Source organism: Mustela nigripes, chromosome 15 (assembly GCF_022355385.1).
Source record: "Mustela nigripes isolate SB6536 chromosome 15, MUSNIG.SB6536, whole genome shotgun sequence".
Taxonomy (NCBI): Eukaryota; Metazoa; Chordata; class Mammalia; order Carnivora; family Mustelidae; genus Mustela; species Mustela nigripes.
This window is the reverse complement of record NC_081571.1, coordinates 24,088,210-24,113,517: the sequence shown is the minus strand read 5'-3', so window position 1 is coordinate 24,113,517 and position 25,308 is coordinate 24,088,210. Positions and strand designations below refer to the sequence as shown.

Sequence of the window (25,308 nt, the reverse complement as noted above, 5' to 3'; positions counted from 1 at the left end):
AGAGTATTTTATACCTTGTCTCCAACTCTCTCTGATGGGGAGAGGGCTTCTATCTACCCTGATCTGTTAGGTTTTCACACCGGGACACCAATGTCTCCCCAACTCCCTTCATTGTGAAAACATTTCGATCTGTCCTCCTTTGGCAGCAGCACGTATCTGCACTCCAAGTTCCTGTCAAAGTCTATAATCCCCATTTCTCTCCCAATCAACACTCAGCAAAAATTCTGTTGAGAGACATCATGTTTTTAGGGCTGCCTGCGGGTTCTGTAGCCCATCCATTTTTTCTCTACTCTGTTTACCCTCGGATTGAGCCAGGTCAGCAGAGAGCAAAGTCCCGGAAACAACTAGGTAATCCCTCATGGAAAGGCTTTTAGATTCCCTCTGGCATCCTGCCTTCAGCCCACATCAGGGACGCCCTTAGAAACAGCCCATTATCCTGAACCTACAGTCAAGGACACGGTGTTCTCTTCATGGTGGCCCACTGGAGACAGTTTCCAGGTCTTCGTGCCAGGGTTTTTAAAAATCAACTTTTAAAAAACTGAGGTAGAACATATATAGAGAGAAGCATACCATTCATAAGCGTATAGCTGAATTATCACAAATTGTAACTATCACGCATATGAAAAAAACAGATGACCAGCATCTCCTGGTAATCCCCTCATAACTTCCCCCATTACCACAGCCAACCATCTTCCCCAAAGGCAGCCTTTACCAGGTTTTCTAACACCACAGTTTGACTTGGTTTTTGGACCTTCTATAAACAAAATCCTACAATATGTATTCTTTTAGTCTTTTTTTTTCATTTATCATTATGTCTGGGAAATGCATCCCTGTTGTTATGAGTGACGTAGTTGTTAAATTTCATTGTATAGTAATCCTTTGTATATCTGTATCACAATATAATCATGTAGGTTATTTCCAGTTTGGGATTATTAAATGAATGCTGCCATTCTGGTGCACAAAGCAAGCATTTCTGTAAGGTATATACCTAAGAGAAAGACAGAGAGCTCGCATGAGTCGGGGGAGTGCCAGGGGGAGAAGAAAAGAGAGAACCCCAAACAGACTGCTCACTGAGCCTGAAGCCCAACGTGGGGTTCCACCCGGGACCCTGGGATCATGACCTGAGTGGAAATCAAGAGTCAGAGCTTGGGGCGCCTGGGTGGCTCAGTGGGTTAAGCCGCTGCCTTCGGCTCGGGTCGTGATCTCGGGGTCCTGGGATCGAGTCCCGCGTCGGGCTCTCTGCTCGGCAGGGAGCCTGCTTCCTTCTCTCTCTCTCTGCCTGCCTCTCAGTGTACTTGTGATTTCTCTCTGTCAAAAAAAAAAAAAAAAACTTAAAAAAAAAAAAAAAAAAAAAAAAAAAAAGAGTCAGAGCTTAACGGACTGAGCCACCCAGGTGCCCCAAACTCTGGTCTTCCACAATGTTGTCCTAGCTTTCCTAGCCCTTGGTATATCATTCCCCTAGAACATCTTAGAATCAACTTCTTAATTATAATTTTTTTTAAGATTTTATTTATTTATTTGACAGACAGAGATCACAGGTAGGCAGAGAGGCAGGCAGAGAGAGAGAGAGGAAGGGAAGCAGGCTCCCTGCTGAGCAGAGAGCCCAATGTGGGGCTCTATCCCAGAACCCTGGGATCATGACCCGAGCTGACGGCAGAGGATTTAACCCACTGAGCCACCCAGGTGCCCCTCTTAATAATCATTTTTAAAAAATTTTCTGGGATTTTGATTGGGATGAGATTGAATCGATATATCAATTTGGGGAGAACTGACTTCTTTACAATATTGAGCCTTCTAAAATCTGAAGGTGGCCTATCACTCCACGTATTTGGATCTTATATAATTCTCTCAATAATATTTTATAGTTTATTTTCTTGTACATCTTTCAGTTTTCCTAAATATTAGAATGTTTTGATACCATAGTAAATGGTATTTTATGTTTTAAACCTTTATTGACAACTGGTTTGCTTTTAATTTCATGGATGTGATGCTGCATTGCTCAGTGCTTCCTTAACTGCTGTTCCACGAAATACCGTCGCGCTTGTTAAAGTGGTCTGGTAAATATGGCGGGAAAGAGTGGGGTTCAACAAGTTCATCAAGTTCCTTTATTGCAGGACTTCTAAAGCCTTTACTGTGATAATATAATATTCCTCAAACTTGTCTGGCTCTACTTATTCAATATTCAACAAATATCATTGTCAAGATACACTGGTGGAGAAGAGAAGTCTCTTTAGGAGATTTGAGGAGGATTTAGCCCAGGAAATGAGGTGCTTACAAAATTCACTAAGAGGTTGCAAGGGCAGGTACTTGGCTAAGCTTCTAGGAAGGACTCCCAGATGCCCACAGAACGAACCCACCCCCAAGGGAGACAATACCAAAGAGGCCACCACTGGAGCGACTCAGCCCACAAACACCTCATGCTCGTGCCCCAACTCCAACTGCCTCTCAGTACCTAGGAGGTGGGACACAAATGGCAAAACTCCTTACATGTTACCACAAAATGGCAATAATAATAATAGTAAATAAATCAATAAACAGGAGAAAAGGGAGGAATAGTCGAAATGATTTCCACGCTTTTACCCTCCAGATCTCACAGAAGCATTTCTGAAAGGGGAAACCAGTTTTGCATCCAGGACCACAGCATCCAGCCTCTGCAGGATAAGAAGACGACTGGAAGGAGGGGACAACGATGTAGACCAAGCTCTCCGAGCTACAGAGCCACCACAACCTACCACGTGCCTGGTCTACATGCACCGGACACTTTTCTAGGCATTCACTTCATCTCTGGTTTCACTTCAGTAACCGAAAGACAAATGAGAGGAGGCAACAATATGTTCTTGGAATAAAAAAATACAAGGCTCTACAGTATTCTATGATCATTGGTTTTATTAATGTGGAACAATTAATGCTAGCCATGAAAACATAGAATTAAACGTGTCATTATTACAAGTTAAAATGTATTCTCTGTTCCCCATATTGTCATTTAATTGGGAAAAGAAAAAACAAAACAAAAAAAACAATTAATGAAAACTTGTCACCATACAATCAATTTGAAATAGGTTGTTGAGGAACAACAGTAGAAAAAGCAAGTGTACAAAGGAATGCATTACATTTTGACCAACCAAAAAGGTTTGACCCTTTCCCGCTCATAAAGCAAGATACCCGCATTTGCGATTTTGAAAATTCACTGGAACTTTTTCCCTGAACTGGTTCCTCTGTAATACATTTTCTTGAGTTCTACCCATGACTGCCACAGTAACAGTCCTGGCATCAGAACCCACACACTATTGAAAAATACCAGATAGACCCCAAAGTAGAGCCAATTGTTGGTGTTGAGGTTGGGGCTTCCCATAAGCCAGTCCGGAAAGAAGGTCATCCACCCGCCATACAATTCACACACGCACAGGGTAATCTGTAGGAAATGCCTGTTAGAGAGAAAGAAACAAGGAATCAAACCGTCAGCTCCGCACAGCTTGACACCCCGAGTCCTGACATCTTTTCTCGGACGGCAGCATCAACGCAGTCTTCCTCAGCAGAAGACCTCTCTGAAGTCGGACCTCAGGTTTTGCACAGCGCTCCTTTGATGGGGCAAGTCAGTCTGATTCATGGAAGACCCATGCAACCTCGGGAGAGGCAATACTGCCCTTTCTAGATTATCCTCAGAGTTAAATAAGGCCTCTAGGGTATCCTGTTCTATTCTTAGGAAGATTCACTGAGGTCAGACCTCACCCAACAAAGAGAAACTGAGGTTCGAATCTTGCTAGAAGCCACAGTTTTACCTACTGGAAAAGGGGATGGTAAGAACAGTCTCTTCCTCAAAGACTACAGTGGGCAGTAAACGAGATACATGCATCTGTAAATACTCACAGTGCAGATATTATAAACGGTTGAAGTAATTACCAAATGGGGCAAGCAGTGAGTCTACGACCAAGGTCATGGAGCTGAAGTTATAACAAGATAACCAAGAAGACATTTAATTTCTCCCGCTCACTATCTAAGTAAAATTGGGTGGGAAAAGGTAGGTTCAATGAACTTGGAGGTTCCATTCCACCTGATATTTTGTGATGGAAGCTTTAAACATGACTTCTTCGATTCAAGATGCTAGAAAATGGAATGCAATTGTGCCTACTTGACATTGTTTCTGGAATCGTCCCCAGGATAGCATTCTGTTTGCCCTAGGTCATTGCGTCTGCAAGGAGAGGAAGGGAAAGGGCCGGAGGGAGGGCAGAGAGTCTGCAGACTCAGAATCGGACCGACAGCCGGCGGGTAGTCTTCATCTCCCTCCTTCCTCTCCCCCCTCTTCTGCCTTCCTCACATCTTCCACAACCTGCTTCTGGAAAGGTTTATCTTGCGTATGAAATTTCAAATTACTTAAGAGACTTTGCTTGGTGTAAAGTGGAATAGGAGTTTTCTAGAGTGATTTGGGGGTGGGGGATGGGATGGAAACATGAGCCTTTTAGTTTCCAAAATATTAGTGAAAGATCGTCCAATGCTTTTCACGCTTTCTTGCCTACACAGGGACTACCTGGTCCCTGCGATCCCATTTCTCAGCTTTTATTTTGAACGATCTGCAATTATCCTGGTGGCACCACGATTCTTACCTAACACAGGACAGTTTTCATCTTTACTCTACTTTTCATCTAACAAATAAATATGGTTCATAATCTATTCCAAATGCCACACGGGCTTTGGGACAGTTCACGTGTGTCCTCTCTTCAGCAGGCCAGGAGGAGGGCACTTACCGATAATACTTCTCTTTGACTATGGCATAAATGAGGACTAATGCCAAAGACCCATCCAGGACAACAGTCAGAATTTCCAAAGATACAATGGTTGGGTCAAAATACAGCCATCTTGCATCAGCTTTGCCATATTCTTTCCCTACAAGTGAAATGCATTTTGTTACTCATCTGGCAACCATTTTTATGACAGTCAGTGGAAATTACCTTTTTTTCCCCCTAAGGAGAAGGTAAAAAGAACTGCCATCCCCTGCATTCTCGACAATGCCTTCGTAGAAGACAGGAGGAGGACTGAAGCTAAAGCACATTTGCTGGGTGACACGAGTAATAATAACAACGTCATGTGACATTTGTAAAAGGATTTTGTTCCCAAAGTGCATCCCCTTCGCCCCTGCCCTTTTCACTATAAGCAGAATTCTAAATTCAACGTGGTCAGATTTTGCAAAGACGATTTTTAACACTTATCTTGGTAAATGCATTACAATTCCTTATTTCAAAATTGCGACATAAAGACTGTAGATGTAATCTAGATGTGGGAAAATTTTTATTAAGGAAACATTTATTTTTTTAAAAAGTGTTTATGAATAACTGAAGAGAAATTGAGTGCTGAGGGGGGCGGTAGGGAGGTGGGGGATGGTAATGACCAGCCCGGACTACAGAAGGGATCCTGGATGGACACGGGGTGGGGTAGGGGGGCTTCAGTCCAGACAGGGGTCACTGACAACGGCTGCCACAGAAGTCCTCACTGGGGTCACCAGGGAGTGGGTATGCCCTAAGAAATGTTTCCAGGCCCCATTATCAGGATGGTTTCTTCTAGAAAAAATGAAGTGAGAAAGTCATTTTAGGGCCGGTCTGAGAGTCGTGCCCTGGGAGAATCCTCCCCCCCTCCATTCCTTTCTTCCTTCTTCCCTCCCTCTTCTCTCTTTTTTTAATTTATCAAAGTAATACATCCTGGTCCTAAGATCTTAAATGATCAGAGTGAAAAATGAAAAGTCCCACCTCTTCTCTGGCTTTCAATACTGTTCTCACATTACTTAGGAAAGGCACGAATGATCAAATATTAGCTACATTATCTGATTGGTTGGAGCAGCAGGACAAAGCTCTAGTCTCTAATAATGGCCCAAGTTACAATCCCTCGGGGCCTGGGACAAAGGGGTCTAATGAAGGCTGTCCCCACAGAAAGGCCAATAAACAGGATTAGCCATTTAATGAGAAAAGACACAGACACAGGCTGAACAGAGATTCTGAAAGGCCAGACACTACCACCGGCAGGCAGAGCTGCCCTGTCTGTCCTGAGCCCACTGCCAGCCAGGAGCCAATTGGAGAACAACATAATAGTGAAAGCAAGTTTTTCCTCTAAATCTAAACATATATAAAGGGGCACCTGGGTGGGTTAGTTGGCTAAGTCTGCCTCATGATCACAGGGATGGAGCCCTGCATCGGGCTCCCTGCTTCTCCCTCTGCCCCTCTCCCTGCTCATTCTCTCTCTCAAATAAATAAAATCTTAAAAAGAAAACCCATCTATACAAAACCTGAGATGTTCCCACTACGGCACCCAAAAATCTAAGGAATTATCATTAGCATAAAATGTCAGTGTTTTAGGAACTAAGAGATCAGTGGGTGTTTAGACATAACCCCATTCAGTGGCGCCTGGGTGGCTCAGTGGGTTAAGCCGCTGCCTTTGGCTCAGGTCATGATCTTAGGGTGCTGGGATCGAGTCCCGCATCGGGCTCTCTGCTCAGCGGGGAGCCTGCTTCCCTCTGTCTCTCTCTGCCTGCCTCTCCATCTACTTGTGATTTCTCTCTGTCGAATAAATAAATAAATAAATAAATAAAATCTTTGAAAAAAAAAATAACCCCATTCATTCATTCTTTAATTCAGCAAAGCTTCTGGAGCACAGGGAAGGCTCTCTGGGCAGGGCCTGGGGAATGCAGTATTAACCAGGACGGGGGACACAGGTGGCCCCCAAGAGGCTCCCATTCTGAGGTCAAACTGCACAGTAAGTGAGGGCAACTGAACGTGGGACATAGAGAAAGCGACACTTGGGCCACATGAGGGAGGTGAGGTGTGATCACTTCCTCCTTCCCGCTGTCAGTGAGGGAGGGAGCCCCACCCTCAGGTTTTGGGGGTGGCCACACACAACAGGTGGCACTGGACAGATGAGGTTGGTGGCAATTTACAAGTCACCTACACTCACAGCCTGGGGAAAGAGGACACTGCACCCATCGAGCCAGGGAGGGGGGCCGGGGGGTGCTGCACTCAGAACCAGAGTGAACTGGGAGGGGCTTCAGGAGGATGGGGCGGGCCCTGGTTCCTGCAGCAGGATGGGACGGGCTTCTCCCAGGAATCCGGAGGGCTGGCAGGGAACTGAACCCCGCTCCTCAGGGATCCACGGGCACTGTGTCTGGTCCTGGGGATGAGGAGGGTCGTTTGGCTCCTACTGAGGAAGCAGAGTGGGGAGGCGACTTGCGGGTTAGGCCATGCGAGGCCCTCTGGATTGTATCAGCTGTCAACACATGTTAGTGGATCTTAATGTCACAAGAGGTGAGCACTGGGCGAAGGGTAGGGTGTTTCGGGGAGGAGCATGCCCAAGGCACAGGCCTGGAGTGGAGAGAACATGGTATGTCTGAAATCATGTTTAACTCAGCAGAGCTGAAGGAGACTGTGTGTGTGTGTGTGTCCATGCATGCATGGGGCTGAGGTGAATGCCAGAGAGCGAGACAGTCCCAGTGCCTCAAGCCTCTGCTGGTCAACTCTAGCCGTTTCTTTGCTGAGTAAACACCCACACAGCAAAAGGGCAAGCAGAGCATTCAAAAGCCTAACGATGGAATCAATATCATTTATTTTGTGACTGACGCCAGGCTCCGACAGAGGCTTAGAGGGAAAGATGCACTGAAGTCTGGAGTAGGATCCCAGTCTCCCAAGGCTGGGCCCTTCATCCTTATAGCGGAGATAAGGAGAAGGTGAGGGGTGACAAAGTCTGTCTTCTTGACCCAGTTTGAGTCAGGCTCTTCGGAGCCCTCTCCTCGACGAGACCCCCACCTAGCGCTCTGTCCTTGGCCCACTTAGCCCGGTTCCAGCAAGAGTCCTACTGGGTCAGTGTAGCAAAAGTCCTCCATTCTTGGTATTTGCTCACATTTCCCCCACAGTTTTACTGAGACGTCCCTGACACCTAGCACCATATGAGTTTAACGTGTGCGCCATGATGATGTGCCTTACATAGATCATGAAATGATTACAATGAGTTCAGCGAACATACATTCTTCATATAGATAGAAAAAACAAGAGAAAATGGTGTGTTCTTCCTTTTGATGAGAATTCTTTGGATCCATTCTCTTGATAACTTACAGCGGTGGTAACTACAGCCATCATATTGTACATTATATCCTCAGTGCTTACCATCTCGTAAATGCAAGTTTGTACTTAATCACCTTTATTCAGTTTCCTCAATCTCCAACCCCCACCTCGGTAACCACCAATCCCATCTCTTCTTCTAGGAGTCTGAGCATTTTTAAAATTAGGATTCCAGGGGCGCCTGGGTGGCTCAGTGGTTAAGCTGCTGCCTTCGGCTCAGGTCATGATCTTGGGGTCCTGGGATTGAGCCCCGCATTGGGCTCTCTGTTCAGCGGGGAGCCTGATTCCTCCTCTCTCTCTGCCTGCCTCTCTGCCTGCTTGTGATCTCTGTCTGTCAAATAAATAAAATCTTTAAAATAAATAAATAAAATTAAGATTCCACATAGAAGTGCAGTTATACAGTATTTGTCTTTCTCTGTCTGGCTTGTTTCACTTAGCATAATGCCCTCAAGTTCCAACCATGTTGTCACAATGGCAGCGTTTCTTGTTTTTTTTGTTTGTTTGTTTGTTTTTTAATGGTCAAATACTATTCCATTGTGCACATGCACGTGTGCGTGTGTACACACATATGCACAATCCCCCCCTCCAAACTTCTTTATCCATTCATCCGTCGATGGACACTTAGGTTGTCTCCACACATTGGCTACTGTGAATGATGCTACCATGAACATGGGGGTGCAGATACCTGATTACTCTTGATACCTGATCAAGTTCCTTACCCTGCACGTCATATCCTATCATCCTGGCCTGCCTGCAGCATGAATCCTGTTGAGTTGGTCTATTAAGGGTCCCCACTCTTGATGTTTCTTCTTAGTAATTTTCCATCTACGAATCCCACCTGTTTTCTGGCCATAAAGCTCCACTTGTCCTTGGGTGCATCTGGAGTTGAGCCCAATCTCGTTTCCCTACCCCTAAGACTCCCCTGTAGGGGTACCTCCTGAGTAAATTCTTCTTCATCATCTTTTAGAAGTGTCATGAATAGAGGCGCCTCAGGTCATGATCTCAGGCTCTTGGAATCGAGCCCCACATCCGGCTCTCTGCTCAGCAGGGAGCCTGCTTCCTCCCCCTCTCTCTCTGCCTGCCTCTCTGCCTACTTGTGATCTCTATCAAATAAATAAATAAAATCTTAAAAAAAAAAAAAAAAGAAGTGTCATGAATAATTCTTCTTTAACAGGGTCCGTGTAATGGTTATAGCCCAGCTCTACATCCTGGTGAGTCAAAGGACAGCCCGCAGATCAACATCTGGGAGGCTTCCCCGTAGCCCCTTTGAATCCGAATCTGTATTTTGACAAGAGTCCAAGGCAATCTGGTCCACTTTAATGTCCGAGAAATTTACATTATCTAATGGATTTTACATTATCTAGTGGATTTTCATCTTCTTAATAAAGGACACACCATTAATGAGTTTTTACTTTTTTTAAGGCAGATAATGTAAACTGAGGATGACTGACAAAGATCATGTCAGACATTTGCATTTCAAGGGACTGGGCTAATGCTGGGCTCTTTGCTTTCTCTGATGCCCGGCCAAGCAGCCAGGGTGAAAGACAATGACTTAGGCTGGTCCTCTGGCCTCTGGGCGTCCCTCGCAGCTCTCGGGTACCGTTTGATCTGGCCCATTCATCCCATTACACACACGAAAGTGAACAGCAGCACTTCACTGCTGAGGCGGGGGCTCAGCCTCCCTGAGCTACCACTGGCCAGGACCTAACAGGCCTCAGAAATGACACGCATTTTTGCTTTGAGAAGCACTGATGGTAGCTGCCTCGATTCTCTCGAAGTTTCCTAACATGAGTGATGAACAGCAGTCCCAACACAGGTCCTTGCTGGAGGGCCTGATTCCAGAATTATGGGAGAAATGAGATAAACAATGCAGAGTTTCAGACGCAAAATCTGAAAGAAGTTGCCTTGCATAAGGCAATTCTATAATGGTGGCAAAGGACCCTATTGTTGCCTGGCTCACGTGTTTGTCAGATTTGACACAGTTCACAAGAGGAAGTCAATACTAACTGACGGAATGTTGACTGATTTACTGTAGCAGGAAGAAGGTAGGCAAAATGAGGTAATATCTCTGCAGAGCAGGAGGAGTTGGGGAAATTATTTGCAAGACTACACACACACACACACACACACACGTCATATATATATTTGATAAACTGAAGGTTGATATTGAAAGTAAAGAAAAACACCCAGTTTAAATACTGCAGACCCTTCAATCTGCATTATAAACACATTTTTAAAAAGATTTTATTTATTTATTTGACAGAGAGAGAGAGAGATCACAAGTAGGCAGAGAGGCAGGTGGCCGGGTAGGGGGTGGGGGTGGGTGGGCAGGAAGCAGGCTCCCTGCTGAGCAGAGAGCCCCATGTGGGTCTCAGTCACAGGACTCTGAGATTATGACCTGAGCTGAAGGCAGAGGCTTTAACCCACTGAGCCACCCAGGTGCCCCATAAACATATTTTTAATATACAGCTTTACTGAGATATAACTCACGTGTCATATAATTCACCCATTTAAAAAGTATAATTCAGTGGGTTTTAGTATATTCGCAGATCTGAATCATCAGAATGAAATTGTAATACATTTCATTAATTCCCCAAAGGAAACCCAAACCCATTAACCAGTCGCTCACTCTCCATCCCCTGCCCCCCTCCCCTCCCCAAGTCTAGTCCCAGGCAACCACTAATCCACCATCTGTCTCTAGAGATTCACCTACTCTGGACATTTCATATAAATGAAATGCTATAATTTGTGCTACAGGTACTCATTTAATTGACAGCCACACTTGCAATTAATCTCCTCAAATATTCCAAATGCAAACATTTTAAATTACTTACACAATGAAGCAATCAAGCCTTCGGAATCTGCAATGTTTCCTACAAAAGACAAGTAGACAAAAGGGCCTTCCTGGAGAGAAGAAAATGAATACAGGTTCTAATTTAACATCACAGCCACAGGATGGCACCCCAGATGCGTGGTGGCACCCTCAGGAGCCCACATCCTGGTCCATGCCCTCTGCCCCGCACACCTACAAGACCGCGCGCGGTGTGAGCCTGGAGCCCGGCCCCCCTCCGCCCCCGCCCCTGCCCTTGCAAACAGATATGTCCAAAGGGAATGTTTATCTAATAAATGCTGTTTTCCAATGATTGGCATTATAAAAACCAGAGGTGTGTTCTTATGGGGAAAAATACGTCAAAAATTTGGCACAAGGAAAGAGCTTAAATATTATATTAAATGGGCTAAATTCTGGATTATTCCAGAGATTTTACATCTTTGAGAAATACCTCAAGGCAGTTCCTTTTGTCTCATCTCAAAAAACAGCCAGGATCTCTCTTAGCAAAAGTGGCATTCACATATCTATGTCAGAGTTGAACTAGTTCTTTTTCCTGCACAAGGACAAATTTAGGAAAATTAAAATCCTTACAGGCTACATTTTAAATTTTAGGTAATGAAACAGCTGCAACTACACTGAGTACTTTCCTATCACTGAAGTGTTTCTTTGCTTAAATCTCAAAACTAATTAATTAGAATTCCCTGGGGTATCTAATTGTCATGTTGCTCCTTTGAACAACTTTTATTGCCGGTCACTACAACTTTTTTTCCTATTTCTTTTTACTAATGCAATTGTTTATAATACATTAAAGTTATATCTCTGCCTAATCCCTGCTCACTATCATACTACTTCCCAGAGTTCATCACTCAGAGCCTCTGCTGTATTTAGTTCTGTGGATCATCATCCTAATGCAATATATTTAAACTATTTCTTTCTTTCGTCTTTCTTTCCTTCCTTCCTTTTTTTTTTTTTTTTTTTAAGATTTTATATATTTGACAGAGAGAGACAAAGGGAGAGGGAATACAAGCAGGGGGAGAGGGAGAAGGAGAAGCAGGTTACCCGGCGAGCAGGAAGCCCAATGCGGGGCTGGATCCCAGGACCCTGGAATCCGGACCTGAGCCAAAGGCAGATGCTTAACGACTGAGCCACCCAGGCGCCCCTACACTGTTATTTCTTTAGATATTCTCAACTGACTGCCAATCCTGAAAGATTATGATTGAACTTACGTCTCCCCTCCACTTCTCCACTTTTCAGTTTTTTGATATCGTAGGGGAGGAAAACTTCCTTCTGCTCTCTTAGACTCTGTAGCTGGCCCAAGAATTAAGCGACACGACAGTCTAACAGGAGGAAAGCACACATATTTATTTGATTTACTATTTGTACCCGTACACGGGAGTCCTTAAAAGGAAAACAAGACCCAAAGAAGTTGTTAGGCCCAAAAGCTTATATACTTTTTCACACAAAGAACGATAAATTCTGGAGATGTGACAAGACAAAGGGGCATGGACCAGGGGGGGGCAGTAAATTGTGGGAAATTGACTAAGAAATATAGGAGGGAAACCAGTGGAAGATAAGGGTTATTTTAGTAGGTCTGTGTCCATTTCAGCACCGACTCCCAGTCTCTGGTGATAAGAATGTTCTTCTCTTCCTGGCACAGGGAAGGCACTTTTCTTGTGGGGCATTTAATGACCTGATTTTAGGCAGAAAGGAGGAGCTCAGAGAGGCCTTCCTACATCTGCTGTTTTCCAATAGCCTTCAGCTCAAAATCATCCATCTGCCAAAACAGCATAGTTTAGAGTGGCATATCCTGCACCCCCCCCCCTTTAAAAAAAAAGATTAATTTATTTGAGAGAGAGAGAGACAGAGACAGAGACAGAATGTGTGTGTGGGAGGGGGGAAGGGGCGGAGGCACCGAGGGAGAGGGAGAGGTTCTCAAGCGGACTCCGTGCTGAGCATGGAGCCTGACACAGGGCTTGATCTCACAACAATGAGAACGTGACCTGAGCTGAAACCAAGAGCTGATCGCTTAACCGACTGAGCCACCCAGGTGCCCGAATCCTTTCAAATAGCCACATTATATTCTTTAATTCTTCCATTAGTTACCAAATTTGTAACTTAAGTAGTAAACCTAAAAACCTCAGCTTCCTCATTCATCAGTGTTGCACAGAGTCTGGACCTCCCAGTGTATAAGATGAGGATGCTTGCCCCTGTCATGCTTTCTTCCTCTCCTCCCCGTTACCAAAGCTCAGCCTCTGCCTACTTTGCTTGTTCACTGCTGAGATTGATGACATTTCCATTCTTGTTCTGTAAACGTATTTGTCTTCCTATTTTATGTGGATTCTAAAAGCTGAAAGTCAACAGCACTTATAATAGGGTGATTAGGTAAATGTCATTCACTGCAAAGGGCTACAACTTCTTTCTCTGCCGATCCCGTATTCTGACTTGTGTCATTTAAGAAGAATGTGGCAGCTGGAATATCCTTTAGTACACTTACGCATTTCTGAAAACCATGCTATATTTTAGTTTGCTACACATTTGTGCCATGACTTTCTTACAAAATATTTTTGTTTATGTTACAGTTTGTAATTGCCTTTCTTTTGCTCATATTGAGAGAAGAAACTCGACTTTCTCCCCATCTCATTAATATCTTCCAGCTTCTTACATATGCTCATCTCCACTAAACAGAAGCTTTAAAGTTGGTTTGTTCTGTCTTTTCTGGACACTTTGTAAATTACTTACTTGGTAAATGTGGCTTACCTCAGAGTACATGTAAAAATTTTATCCTTTAAGGGAGATTTAAACAAATTACAAGGAGATAAACAGCAATGTTTTAAAATAAAAAGTACTTCCCATCCACTGTGTAACACTTTATTTTCACTAATCAATTTTTTATTTTTAGCAGAGACATAGCAGGAAATCCACACCATTTCCCTGGCTTGGGCTGGGGACTTTCTAGACAAAACATATCCACTGGCCTGGCCAGCAGGAGCAATAAGGCTGGGCTGAATTTGATCCTCTGTAGGTCTTAGTCCCTCTATCTGTAAGATGAAAGACAGCCTAAAATTAGATTGTGGATCTCATCCTAAAACTAGACACGACTTCCACTAGCAATCTCTTCAGCTGGAGCCATCAGTGAAACATGGACTCTGACATTAGGTCCAGGACCCTTCCTCAGAAGCAACTCTGTGGGTACGAACAAGAAGGGGATCTGGCAATCTACACCATGCAGGGACCTAGGAATGTACAAATGTTGTCCCTTTTATATCTACCTGTTCAAGTTCTACTCCTTTTTCAAATGCCAACTCAAACTCTCCTTCTTCGAAGAAATCTTCCCAACCTCTTAGTGATAGTTCCTCACTCTACTGTGTTACTAAATGCGTGCTTCTGTGATCAACTGTCTGCTGGTTATGAATCTCCAGTGCCCATTAGATCATACATCTCTGGGGTCTAGGGTGCTGTCTTATCTTAGAATCTTCAAGAACCCAGGATGGTATTTTGTGTTCAGTGTTTGCTAATCTTGAATTAGTGACAAGTTCCCATAATGAATTACTTAGAAAGATACCCGGAGGGGCTTTTAGAAGGCATCATATGCTTCTTACTATATTAATGTCTCAAATGTAATGGCAGTATACAGTTGACTCTCAAATAACCCAGGGACCAACCCCTGTGAAGTCAAAAATCCACATATAATTTTTGACTTTCTAAAAACTTAACTACAAATGCCTACTACTGAACTAGAAGCCTCACTGATAACATCAATAGTCAATTGACATATTTTATATGCTATATGTATTATATACTGTATTCTTACAATAAAGTGAGCTAGAAACAATTATTAAGAAAATTATAGGGCAAATACACCTATAGTACTGTACTACCTTTATCAAAACAATCTATGTATAAGTGGACCAGTGCGTACAACTCATGATGTTGAAGTGTCAACTGTAATCTATGTCAAGTGTAATAAACATATTCATGCCTTCCCCTGCTGATCAGATGCTGCCTCCTCCAGGAAGCTTCAGTGATTCTCTTGACAGGAAGTAGGTGTCTTTCCTATACAGAACCCCACTGATTACTTGTTCCCTCCTCAAAACCGTCAGTTCCTTTAGGGCAAAGTCTTTGTCTTTTCTCTCTGTATTCCAAATGCCTGATAGATGGTACATGCTAACAAATATTTACTGAAAAAATAAGAAATAAAAGAAGGGGGAAGGTAGTGGGGGATAACAGAGTTAAACAATAGCAGCAAACATGCAAACAATCCATTTAGAAAATGGGCAAAAGAAATGAAGAGGCATTTCAGTAAAGAGGGTCTACGGGCAGCAAACACACACTTGAAAAGATGTTCCACATCATTAGCAGTCAGGGAAATGCCCATGAGAACCACAATGAATTAGGACTCCACACCTATCAGAATGGATAAAATAAAAAAGTAGTGATCACAACAAATGCTGATAAGGATGTGGGTCACTTCCATTCTTCTGGTGGGATAAAATGGTACCGTTCTGGGAAACTACAGAGTCCGTCCATTTATTCTAGAACAAAATATGCAATTACTATAGGACCCCAAAATTGCACTCTTGGGTACCTGGCCCTGAAAAATAAAAACTTTTGTTCACACAAAAATGAGCGCACAAATGTCCACAGCAGCTTTGTGTGTAATAGCTTAAAGCTTGATGCCCTTCAGCAGGCGAATGCTTAAGCAAACCACAGTCCATTCGTACTGGAGCAGTTCCAAGCAATGAGAAGGAACCAAACATTGATACACTCGACCGACAACTTGGATAGATCGCCAGGAATTTGCCGAGTGAGGAAAGCCAACTCTGAAGATTATATATACTCTCTGATTCCTTTTATATAACACTTTTTAAAAAGATTTTATTTATTTATTTGACAGAGTGAGACACAGCGAGAGAGGGAACACAAGCAGGGGGAGGGGGAAGGGGAGAAACAAACTTCCTGCTGAGCAGGGAGCCGGATGCAGGGCTCGATCCCACGACACCAGGATCATGACCTGAGCTAAAGGCAGATGTCGAACGACTGAGCCTCCCACACGCCCCTATATAACACGTTTTAGAAAAATATTTTATTTATTTATTTGACAGGGAGAGAGAGTGCAGGCAGGGGGAGCAGCAGGGAGAGAGAGAAGCAGACTCCCCCCCAACCCCCAGCAGAGAGCCTGACATGGGGCTTGATCCCAGGACCCTGGGATCATGACCTGAGCCAAAGGCAGACGCTTAACTGACTGAGCCACCCAGGCGCCCCTCTATAAAACTTTTTGAAATGTTACATTTTAGAAATGGAGGACACATTGGTGGTTGTCAGGGATTAGCGGTTGAAAGCAATGGGGGGAGGGCAAGTGCCAGTGGGTTCAAAAGGAAAACACTAGGGATCCCTGTGGTGTTGGAACTTTCTGGTATCCTGTTGTGGCGGATATTTGAACCTACCCAGTTGGTAAAATGGTACAGAAATTAATACACACACACACACACACACGCATGCATACACACAAGTGGATCTAGAGAAATCTGAGTAAGATGAGTGCACTGCATCAACGTCTTGCTTATGACACTATACTATGTGATACTATAGGTTTGGAAAATGTTACTGTTGGGGAAAGCTAAGCAAAGTGTACATGGGTTCTCTCCGTATTATAACTTACAACTATGTGCAAATCAACGGTTACCTTCCCCCTCAAAAAAATTAATTAAAAAGCCAGGCAGGTAAAACAAGAGATATGGAAAAAAGAATAACATGACTAATTGAATACCATTTTTTAATCAATTGCCAGGACTATTTTTTTTTTTAAAGATTATTTATATATTTGAGAGAGAGAGAGAGAGAGAACATGAGCAAGGGGAAGAAGCAGACTCCCCGATTAGCAAGGGAGCCCAATGCGGGACTCGATCCCAGGACCTCAAGATCACAGTCTGATATCTGAAGGCAGATATTTAACTGACTGAGCCACCCGGCACACCTCCCCACCACCACCTTGCCTTTTTTAAAATTTAGAATAGGCTGGGTCCTGGCCTCAGAGAGTTTGTCTAGCTGGACAACACCAATTGGAAAAAGATGAGGGTCCAGCAGTTGGGACAGTCAGGAAGACTTCTAGGAGGAGGCAGGCCTAGGGTAGGGCCTTGGCAGGCAGGCTGAGAGGTGGAAGGAAGGCTAGGGATGGTAGCCCCGGGGTGCGGAGGGCAGGACATTATGAGGCCTGGTGGGTCCAGACTCTGCCCTGCCCAGTACTGGAGCCAACAGTGACGGCCTCTGCCCCTCCCCTTGGGCACTCTCACGAGGGCAGAGGGCACTTGCACTTGTGTTCTCAGAAGACCTCATGCTGGTTTCCACTCCTCCAGGCCTGTACATGAGCTGCTCCTCTGTCCAGAGGACCCCGCCTGGCTTTCTCCCCCTCACCCCCAAAGAATATAAATTTAAAAAATATATTATAGTAAAACATACATAACATTTAATATTTTAACCATTTTAAGTGCACGAGTTAGCAGTGGTAAGTACTTTCATATCCTTAGGCAACTGTCACCATCACCCACCTTTGTAACTGAGCCCTTCCCAAACTGAAACTCTGAACCCATTAAACAATAGCTCCTCATTCTCCTCCGACCCCCAGCCCCGACACACTCCACTTTGTCTCCACGCACGGGACTGCTCTAGGTCCCTCCCGTAAGTGGAATCACAGGACCTGAGTCTTCAGGACTGGTATATTTTTCTGCATCATGTCCGCCAGCTTCCCGGTGTGGTAGCCTGGGCCAGAATTTCCTATCCTTGTAAGGCCGACTAATATTCTATTGCATGTGCCCATCACATTTTGTTCCTCTACTCATCTGTTGATTGGCTACAGTGAAAAGAACTGCTATGTGCAAGTATCAAAGTCCCTGGTTTCAATTTCTTTGGATATTTATGTAAAAGTGGGCTTGCTGGATCACAGGATAATTCTACGACATTTCTTCTGGCGGTATACCTGGACTATTTTAAATACTAAAAATATTATTAAAGGGATACATTACTAAAAGCTTTGTTTTGTTTTTTTAAGTGAAAAGGTATAAAGTGAAAGGTAAAACTCTTTTCCTCCTGATCCCCAATCTCGTTCTCCTGAGACACTACTGGTGAGTTTCATGGTAGCCCTTGAGAAGCTTTTCATGTGGTCTCCTGGGTGACTCAGTCAGTTAAGAATCTGACTCTTGATTTTGGCTCAGGTCATGATTTCAGGGTCATGGGACTGAGCCTCGCGATGGGTTCTGCACTCAGTGTGGAGTTGGCTTCAAATTCTCTCCCTTTCCCTCTGCCCCTCCCCCTGCTCACTCTCTGTCTAAAATAAATCTTAAAAAAAAAAAAAAAAACAACTTGTATATGTTGTTATGGAGCCATAAATATTTAAAATATTTTCTTTCTGCTATTACATTTTCAACTATAAACCCCCAGGGTGATGAGGAAAATTTTACCATGTTTGTTTATTTAAATAAGTTTTCAAGTTCTGTGGATCAGCAATTTTGGTTTAAAAACATACAGAAATTCCTATCAGAGGCTCTAATGATAGAAGGATTGGACTGTAGTTAATTGAGCTGCAAACAAAATCAACTTAAATGCTACATTGTGTCATAGCAAATAAAAGTAACAACAGCAGGGTCATTTTTTCATTCAAGGTGTTCTCGACATGTAATTTTAGTAACTGTGTTTTGGAGGCTGTTAGACAACTACCAGTCAAAGCTCAGATTAAAAACAAAAACAAAAAGGCTGGGCTAGACAAGCTACTGTTCTCTGTAGTTCAATGACCACTTTAGAGAAAATGCAAAACAATTTACTCATTTCAACCCTTGAAGGAAAATTTAGTGGGGTAAAAAAGCCTTTCTAGAAATAAAAAGGAAAAAGAATCCTTTTTTTTCTTTTTTGGTAATTTATGTTGGTATTTGTGAAGGCTGAATCTGTATTCAAATGTTTCTGCAAGCCTTTTGTTTTTTAGCTTGTTTGAATGAAGAACCAGAGAAAACAGCACAATATTCATTATTAAGAGTGGGAGAATAAAGTGGAATAGGACAGAACCACTACATAAATCCTGTCAAAATTTATTAGCATTTTCTATTCAGACTCACAAAATCTCAGCCTAATCAGACTTGATTTTTCCATGTCATGGCAACAGCACCCATCATTGTTCTTGGAAGGATCAGCTGCTTCAGCCTCCTACAGCACCTCAATGACAAGGCGTTAGTGACTTCATAAATCTAGGCTGCCCAGCTGTCGTCCCCTTAATGACATGACGCCTCCTGTTTGTTGGAACCTGCCGCGCAGATGGGCTGTCGCCTGGTATTCGGGGGACAGTGCTGGCCTCTTCAGAACTCCAGGGATGGAACAGGCACACAAGTGCTATTGTTCCTACATGATGGAGGCTTAGTGTTTGGTTTAGAACTTGAAAACATCTCTCCTGTTTTAAAAACATACCCTTCTCCACCAAGACTGTTTTTTCTCTGATTAAGGATTTGAAAGGAAACTTTCTAAAGCTCATTTTAGTTGGACAAGTGCTTTGTCACTTTATTATATGGGGACAGGATGGAAATTAAAAGTTAATCCTGGTATGGAGTACTGTGAGAAGGGTCACGAAAGCGCTAGTCGAAGACAGAATCAGCACTTACTGAACACTGCTGGGTGCCAGGCACCACGCCAAGTGTCCTACATACTGGCTATTCAAATGTGATCCATGGACCCCAACGTGGGCATCTCTCAGGAGCTTGTTAAAAACGCAGAATTTCAGACCTAGACTTACAGAATCAAATCCACATTGTTAAATTTCCCTGGGGACTTTCAAATTTGAGAAGCACTGCCCTAAACGACAAACTTTGACTTAATCCTCACCACCATGCTTTGAAGAAAATACTGTTTCCATACCTCATGGATAAGTGCTTTGGTCTGAATGTGCAGCACCCAAGCATGTGTTGAAATTCTATCTCCCAAAGATGATGATGATGTTAGGTGGGGCCTCTGGGAGGTACTCAGCTCTCGAGGGTAGAGCCCACCTGAATGGGATCGGTGACTCTCTCAGAAGCTCCAGGGAGATTTCCTAGCGTCTTCCACCAAGAGGACACAGCAAGAAGTCACCACCTTCAGAGCAAGGAGAGAGCCCTCCCCTGACACGATGACAGCCTGAATCCTGGACTGCGAGCTTCCTGAACTCTGAGAAATACATGTCTGCTGTTTAAGTCACCCAGGCTGTGGTATTTTGCCATAGCAGCCCAAATATATGAAGACAATAAGCAAACATAGACAAAAGGTTTCCTTCCTTCTTTCTCGTCCTCCTTACAGAAAGCGTTGTGGTAGGGAAAAGGTACTACTGCTCAGAATTGCACAGCTGGTAAACGGCAGAGCCAGCTTTCGAGAGTGCCTCTGTTAGACCCCAAAGCCTGTACTCTTTCTGACTCTCCTCCCTGGCCCAGGCTTCTTGAATAATGGTCAGACCGTTCTGGAACAGTGCTGAGTACAATCCACTGCACTTAAAAGGCAACTTGTGGCATGGGTGAAGGTGAGGGACAAGGACAGCAAAGCACCGGGAACCCCACGTCCTGAGAAATGTGGGAAGACACTGACACTAGGGGGCGCTGTAGGGTAGGGTAGCCAGGGGACTCAGAGGGCGCAGCTAGGACCAAGAGAAATCGTAAAGAGGCTATTTCAGCCCACCCTAAGTAAGAATATTCTTGACACTAGAGCCGTATCATTCTGGAAAGATGCTATTGGCTGAAAGTTTTCAAGCAAAGGGTGGATGACCTTCAGTCTGTCTGGGTTACTAGTACAATTCCTGTATCAAGGGGGAGACTGGACTCCTTGGCCCCTACTGCCCCTTCCTAGACTGAGGTGGCTTTCTCGCCTTCCACACACGGTACTGGGCATCCCTTTAGATGTGTCCATCATGACGCATGCCATGCCAAGTCTACCCCCAGTCCCCAGAGAGTGGACGGCTGTGGGAAACTGCAGTTTACACTGTGACAGCCACTGCTTTGACAACAGGTGATGACGCAGAGGACCAGGAGGGACAAGGAGGGATGACAGGACTCCAGAGCGGACAACTCACAGGCTGGCTGCTGGCTGACCGACGAGGCAGCCTATCCCAAAAGTCACATTCAGAAAGGGACACAGTGGGCCAAGGAAATCCTTGCTCTCTGGAACAGAAATGGACAAATAGGAGTGAATCCAAACTGATTCTGAAAACTAATTATGTAGGCGAGGTCGTGAGAGGCCAACAACTGGACGTGATGAATAGTTACAAGGAAGCATGTGGGAACGGTTCGCTAGGGCTGCTGTAACACGGTACCGCCAGCTGCGTGGCATGGAGCCACATCTGCTGTCTCACGGTTCCAGAACTTGGCTGTCCAGGATCGAGGTGTCAGCAGGGTTGGTTCCTCCTGAGGATTGTGAGGGAGAACCCGGCCCATAACTTCCTCCAGCTTTTGGTGGTTTCAGTCTTCTCTTCACGTGGAACCTGTTTGTGTCTCTGTGTCCCAATTTCCCCTTTTCTTTTTTTTTTTTTTTAAGATTTTATTTATTTATTTGACATAGAGAGATCACAAGTAGGCAGAGAGGCAGGTAGAGAGAGAGAGAGGAGGAAGCAGGCTCCCCGCTAAGCAGAGAGCCCGATGTGGGACTCGATCCCAGGACCCTGAGATCATGACCTGAGCCGAAGCGGCTTAACCCACTGAACCACCCAGGCGCCCTCTTTTTTTTTTTTTTTTTTTTTTTTTACATTTTATTTATTTATTTGACAGACAGAGATCACAAGTTGGCAGAGAGGCAGGCAGAGACAGAGGAGGAAGCAGGCTCCCGGCCGAGCAGAGAGCCCAATGTGGGACTCGATCCCAGGGCCCTGGGATCATGACCTGAGCTGAAGGCAGAGGCTTTAACCCACTGAGCCACCCAGGCGTCCCTCAATTTCCCCTTTCCAAAAGGACACCAGTCATCCTGGATGAAGGCCCACCCTCATGGCCTCATTAGGTCTATAAAGTCCCCTCAAAATTGCAGGGCCACATTCTGAGGTACTGAGGGTCAGGACTCTAGCATGTTTTGTTGGGGGGAGGACACGATCTGACTGAACATACTTAGATAGGAGGAGTAGGTGTTATGGGAGACACAGCAAGAATAAAGGGCAAGAAAGCCAGCAAGTTACAGAAAGAGAGGCAAACCTAGAGAGGAGCTAGGAGGTGGGTAATAATTTTCTTAACCCAGAGCTGCCTGTGAATCAGCACCAACCTCCAAGGGCCCAGCGACATCTCAGCTTCTGCGGGGTTTCCATGAGTTTCCACGTGTTGCCCTGTTCCTTGTTGTCACGTGTGCCTGCCCATTACTTGACCTACTTTGAGGAAACAAATGCAGAGGTTCTGGCCCCAAAGAGTTCACTAGCAGGTCTGACACTGAGCTACCACTGTCCTCAGGAACTTATATCCTAAAGACGAACCCTGCAATGTATGCTGCCTTTGCCTTTCATCCCCCAAATTAACACGGTGCTCAAACAGGATAGCGACTTTTCAAAGAAGTATACCATGCAAGGAAAATCTCAAATCACACAAAAGCTCCTCTGACTCTCCTCCACAAAGTGGTTGTGACTTGGGGCCACCATTTTGAATGGGTAGAAACAGTTATCACCAGGGAAACTGGATAGAGCATTCATGGGATCTCTCTGTATTATCCCTCTGGGAGGAATGGACAGTTATCTCCAGATTACAAGTTTAATTAAAAAATTGAGTGGGGATGCCTGGGTGGCTTGGTGGGTTAAAGCCTCTGCCTTCAGCTCAGGTCATGATCCCAGGGTCCTGGGATCAAGCCACACATCGGGCTCTCTGCTTGGCGTGGAGCCAGCTTCCTCCTCTCTCTCTGCCTGCCTCTCTGACTACTTGTGATCTCTGTCTGTCACATAAATAAATAAAATCTTAAAAAAAAAAAGATTTAGGGGCGCCTGGGTGGCTCAGTGGGTTAAGCCGCTGCCTTCGGCTCAGGTCATGATCTCAGGGTCCTGGGATCGAGTCCCGCATCAGGCTCTCTGCTCAGCAGGGAGCCTGCTTCCCTCTCTCTCTCTCTCTGCCTGCCTCTCCGACTACTTGTGATTTCTCTCTCTCTGTCAAATAAATGAATAAAATCTTTAAAAAAAAAAAAGATTTAAAAATTGGGCAAATCCCAGTAGAAGATATTTGCAAGGCAAAGAAACATAAGAAAAGATGTTCATTATCACCAGACATCATGGAAATGCCAACCAAACCACAGTAGGTTTTGTTCATATGCATCTACTGGAATGACTAAAATGACAAAAATACTAGTACAAAGTGTCCCCTCAAATGTTATCTGTTGAAGCCCTAATCCCCAAGGTGATGGTATTTAGAGGTGGGGCCTTTACAGATGATTGAGTTTAGATGATGTCACGAGGGTAGAGCCCCGTGATGGGACTGTTGTCCTTATAAGAAGAAGAGAGACTTGGGGCACCTGGGTGGCTCAGTTGGTTAAGCGATTGCCTTCGGCTCAGGTCATGATCCTGGAGTTCCGGGATAGAGTCCCACATCAGGCTCCCAGCTTTGCGGGGAGTCTGCTTCTCCCTCTGACCTTCTCCCCTCTCATGCTCTCTCTCTCTCTCTCATATAAATAAATAAAATCTTAAAAAAAAAAAAAAGGAGAAGAAGAGAGACCAAGGCTCACTGTCAGCCACCTGAGGACACAGCAAGCAGGCAGCTGTCTGCAAGCCGAGAAGAGGGGCATCACCAGAACCCAACCTTACCGGCACCCTGATTTCGAACTGCCAAGCCTCTGAAACATGAGCTATGGCTGTTCTTTAAGCCACCAGTCTATGATATTTTTTGTAACAATAGCCAGAATGACTGAGACACAAAGTGCTGGTGAGAACGTGAAGGAGCCAGAAGTGTAACATGTCACCGGTGGGAATGGAAGTGGCAGAGCCACCGTGCAGAATGTTTGGCAGTTGTTACCCTGGTTAAAGAATCCACTCCCTGGTGTGCCTGGGTGGCTCGGTTGCTTAAGTGTCTGCCTTTGGCTCAGGTCATGATCTTAGAGTCCTGGGATTGAGTCCCACATCGGGCTCCCTGCTTGGTGGGGAGTCTGCTTCTCCCTCTGACCTCTCCCCATCATGTTCTCTCTCTCTCAAATAACTTAATAAAATCTTAAAAAAAAAAATCCATTTTTGGGTATTTACCGCAGATAAATGAAAACATACGTGCGCACAAAGACTTGTAAGCAGATTCTCATAGCAGCATTATTATTTACAACAGTCAAAAACTAGAAACAACCCCAATGTTCATTAACGGATTGATGTATAAGTAAATTGGGATGCATCTCTGTAGTGCGATAATATTCAGTAATTTATGCCAAATCAAAGACTACATATTCCGTGATTTCATGTATATGAAATTCCTGTAACAGTCAACCGCTAATGACAAGAAAGCAGATCAGCATTTCCCGGTGCCAGACGTCAGCATGGGGGACATCTGCAAAGGGACGGGAGAAACCTCTGTCAAAAAGTGACGGAAATGTTCTATACTGTGATTGCGATGGTGGTCACACAACTCTACACTCGCCAAACTCATCAAGCTATACTCCCCGGGGTAGATTTTACTGTCTGGAAATTATAACCCCATAAAGCTAGAATGGGGGAAAAAGGGAATTTAGAAAGTGGCTGGTTTCTATACAGAGATACGTCCCAATGGTTTCCATGTAGAGCAATAACCAGTTGAAGTACAAAGGAAAAATATCTCATGGTAGCAATAAAAATATTTAGGAGTCAATTTTAAGAGACTGTAACTGAGGATTTAAATAGACTGAGATCCACTCAATTCTTTGAAGAGACTCAGGATGGTAAAGATATCACTTACTCTCAAGTTAAAGTAGGAGTTGAAGAAAATCCCAAAGCAAAACACCAACTTTTAGAATCTGGCAAAGGGAATCTAAAGTTCACATGGAAGGATTCATATTTACGTGTTTGAAAGTGAGTGGTAAGAAGTTTGCTTTGTTGGATATTAAAATGCACGATCAGGCTAAAATAATACGGCACTGTATGGACAGAATTGAAACTGAAAGATTCTTAAAACAGAATTGAATTTTTAAAATCTCCCAATTATCCATGCATATGAAAGATTTTAGTATATGATTAAAAATAGAATCTCAAATAAGTGGAGAAAGGATGGATTAGTCAACAAATGAGACACTTTCTTGGCCAAAAAGAAGAGGGTGTGTAATCAAGTATGAGTGAGATCATTTCTATTATCCTATGAACACCCCTGTCAGCTCAATAAGGAAGTCAGGAAGAGCCGTATAGTAAAACAGGCTATCGGGGTGCCTGGGTGGCACAGTCGGTTAAGCACCCGGCTCTGGTTGTGATCTCAGGGTGGTGAGATG

At 44.3% G+C, this 25,308-nt stretch overlaps 1 protein-coding gene across 1 annotated transcript in view; it reads right to left on the bottom strand.

Moving 5' to 3' along the window:
* Positions 1-2,868: 2,868 nt before the first annotated feature.
* Positions 2,869-25,308, bottom strand: part of EBPL (EBP like) — a 31,101-nt gene continuing 8,661 nt past the window's right edge. Inside the window, exons 2-4 of the mRNA XM_059377467.1 lie at positions 10,928-10,997; positions 4,743-4,881; positions 2,869-3,425 (exon numbers count right to left, since the gene is read on the bottom strand). Of these exons, the coding sequence (XP_059233450.1) occupies positions 3,185-3,425; positions 4,743-4,881; positions 10,928-10,997 (450 nt within the window). The 3' untranslated portion in view covers positions 2,869-3,184. The remainder of the gene's footprint in view (positions 3,426-4,742; positions 4,882-10,927; positions 10,998-25,308) is intronic.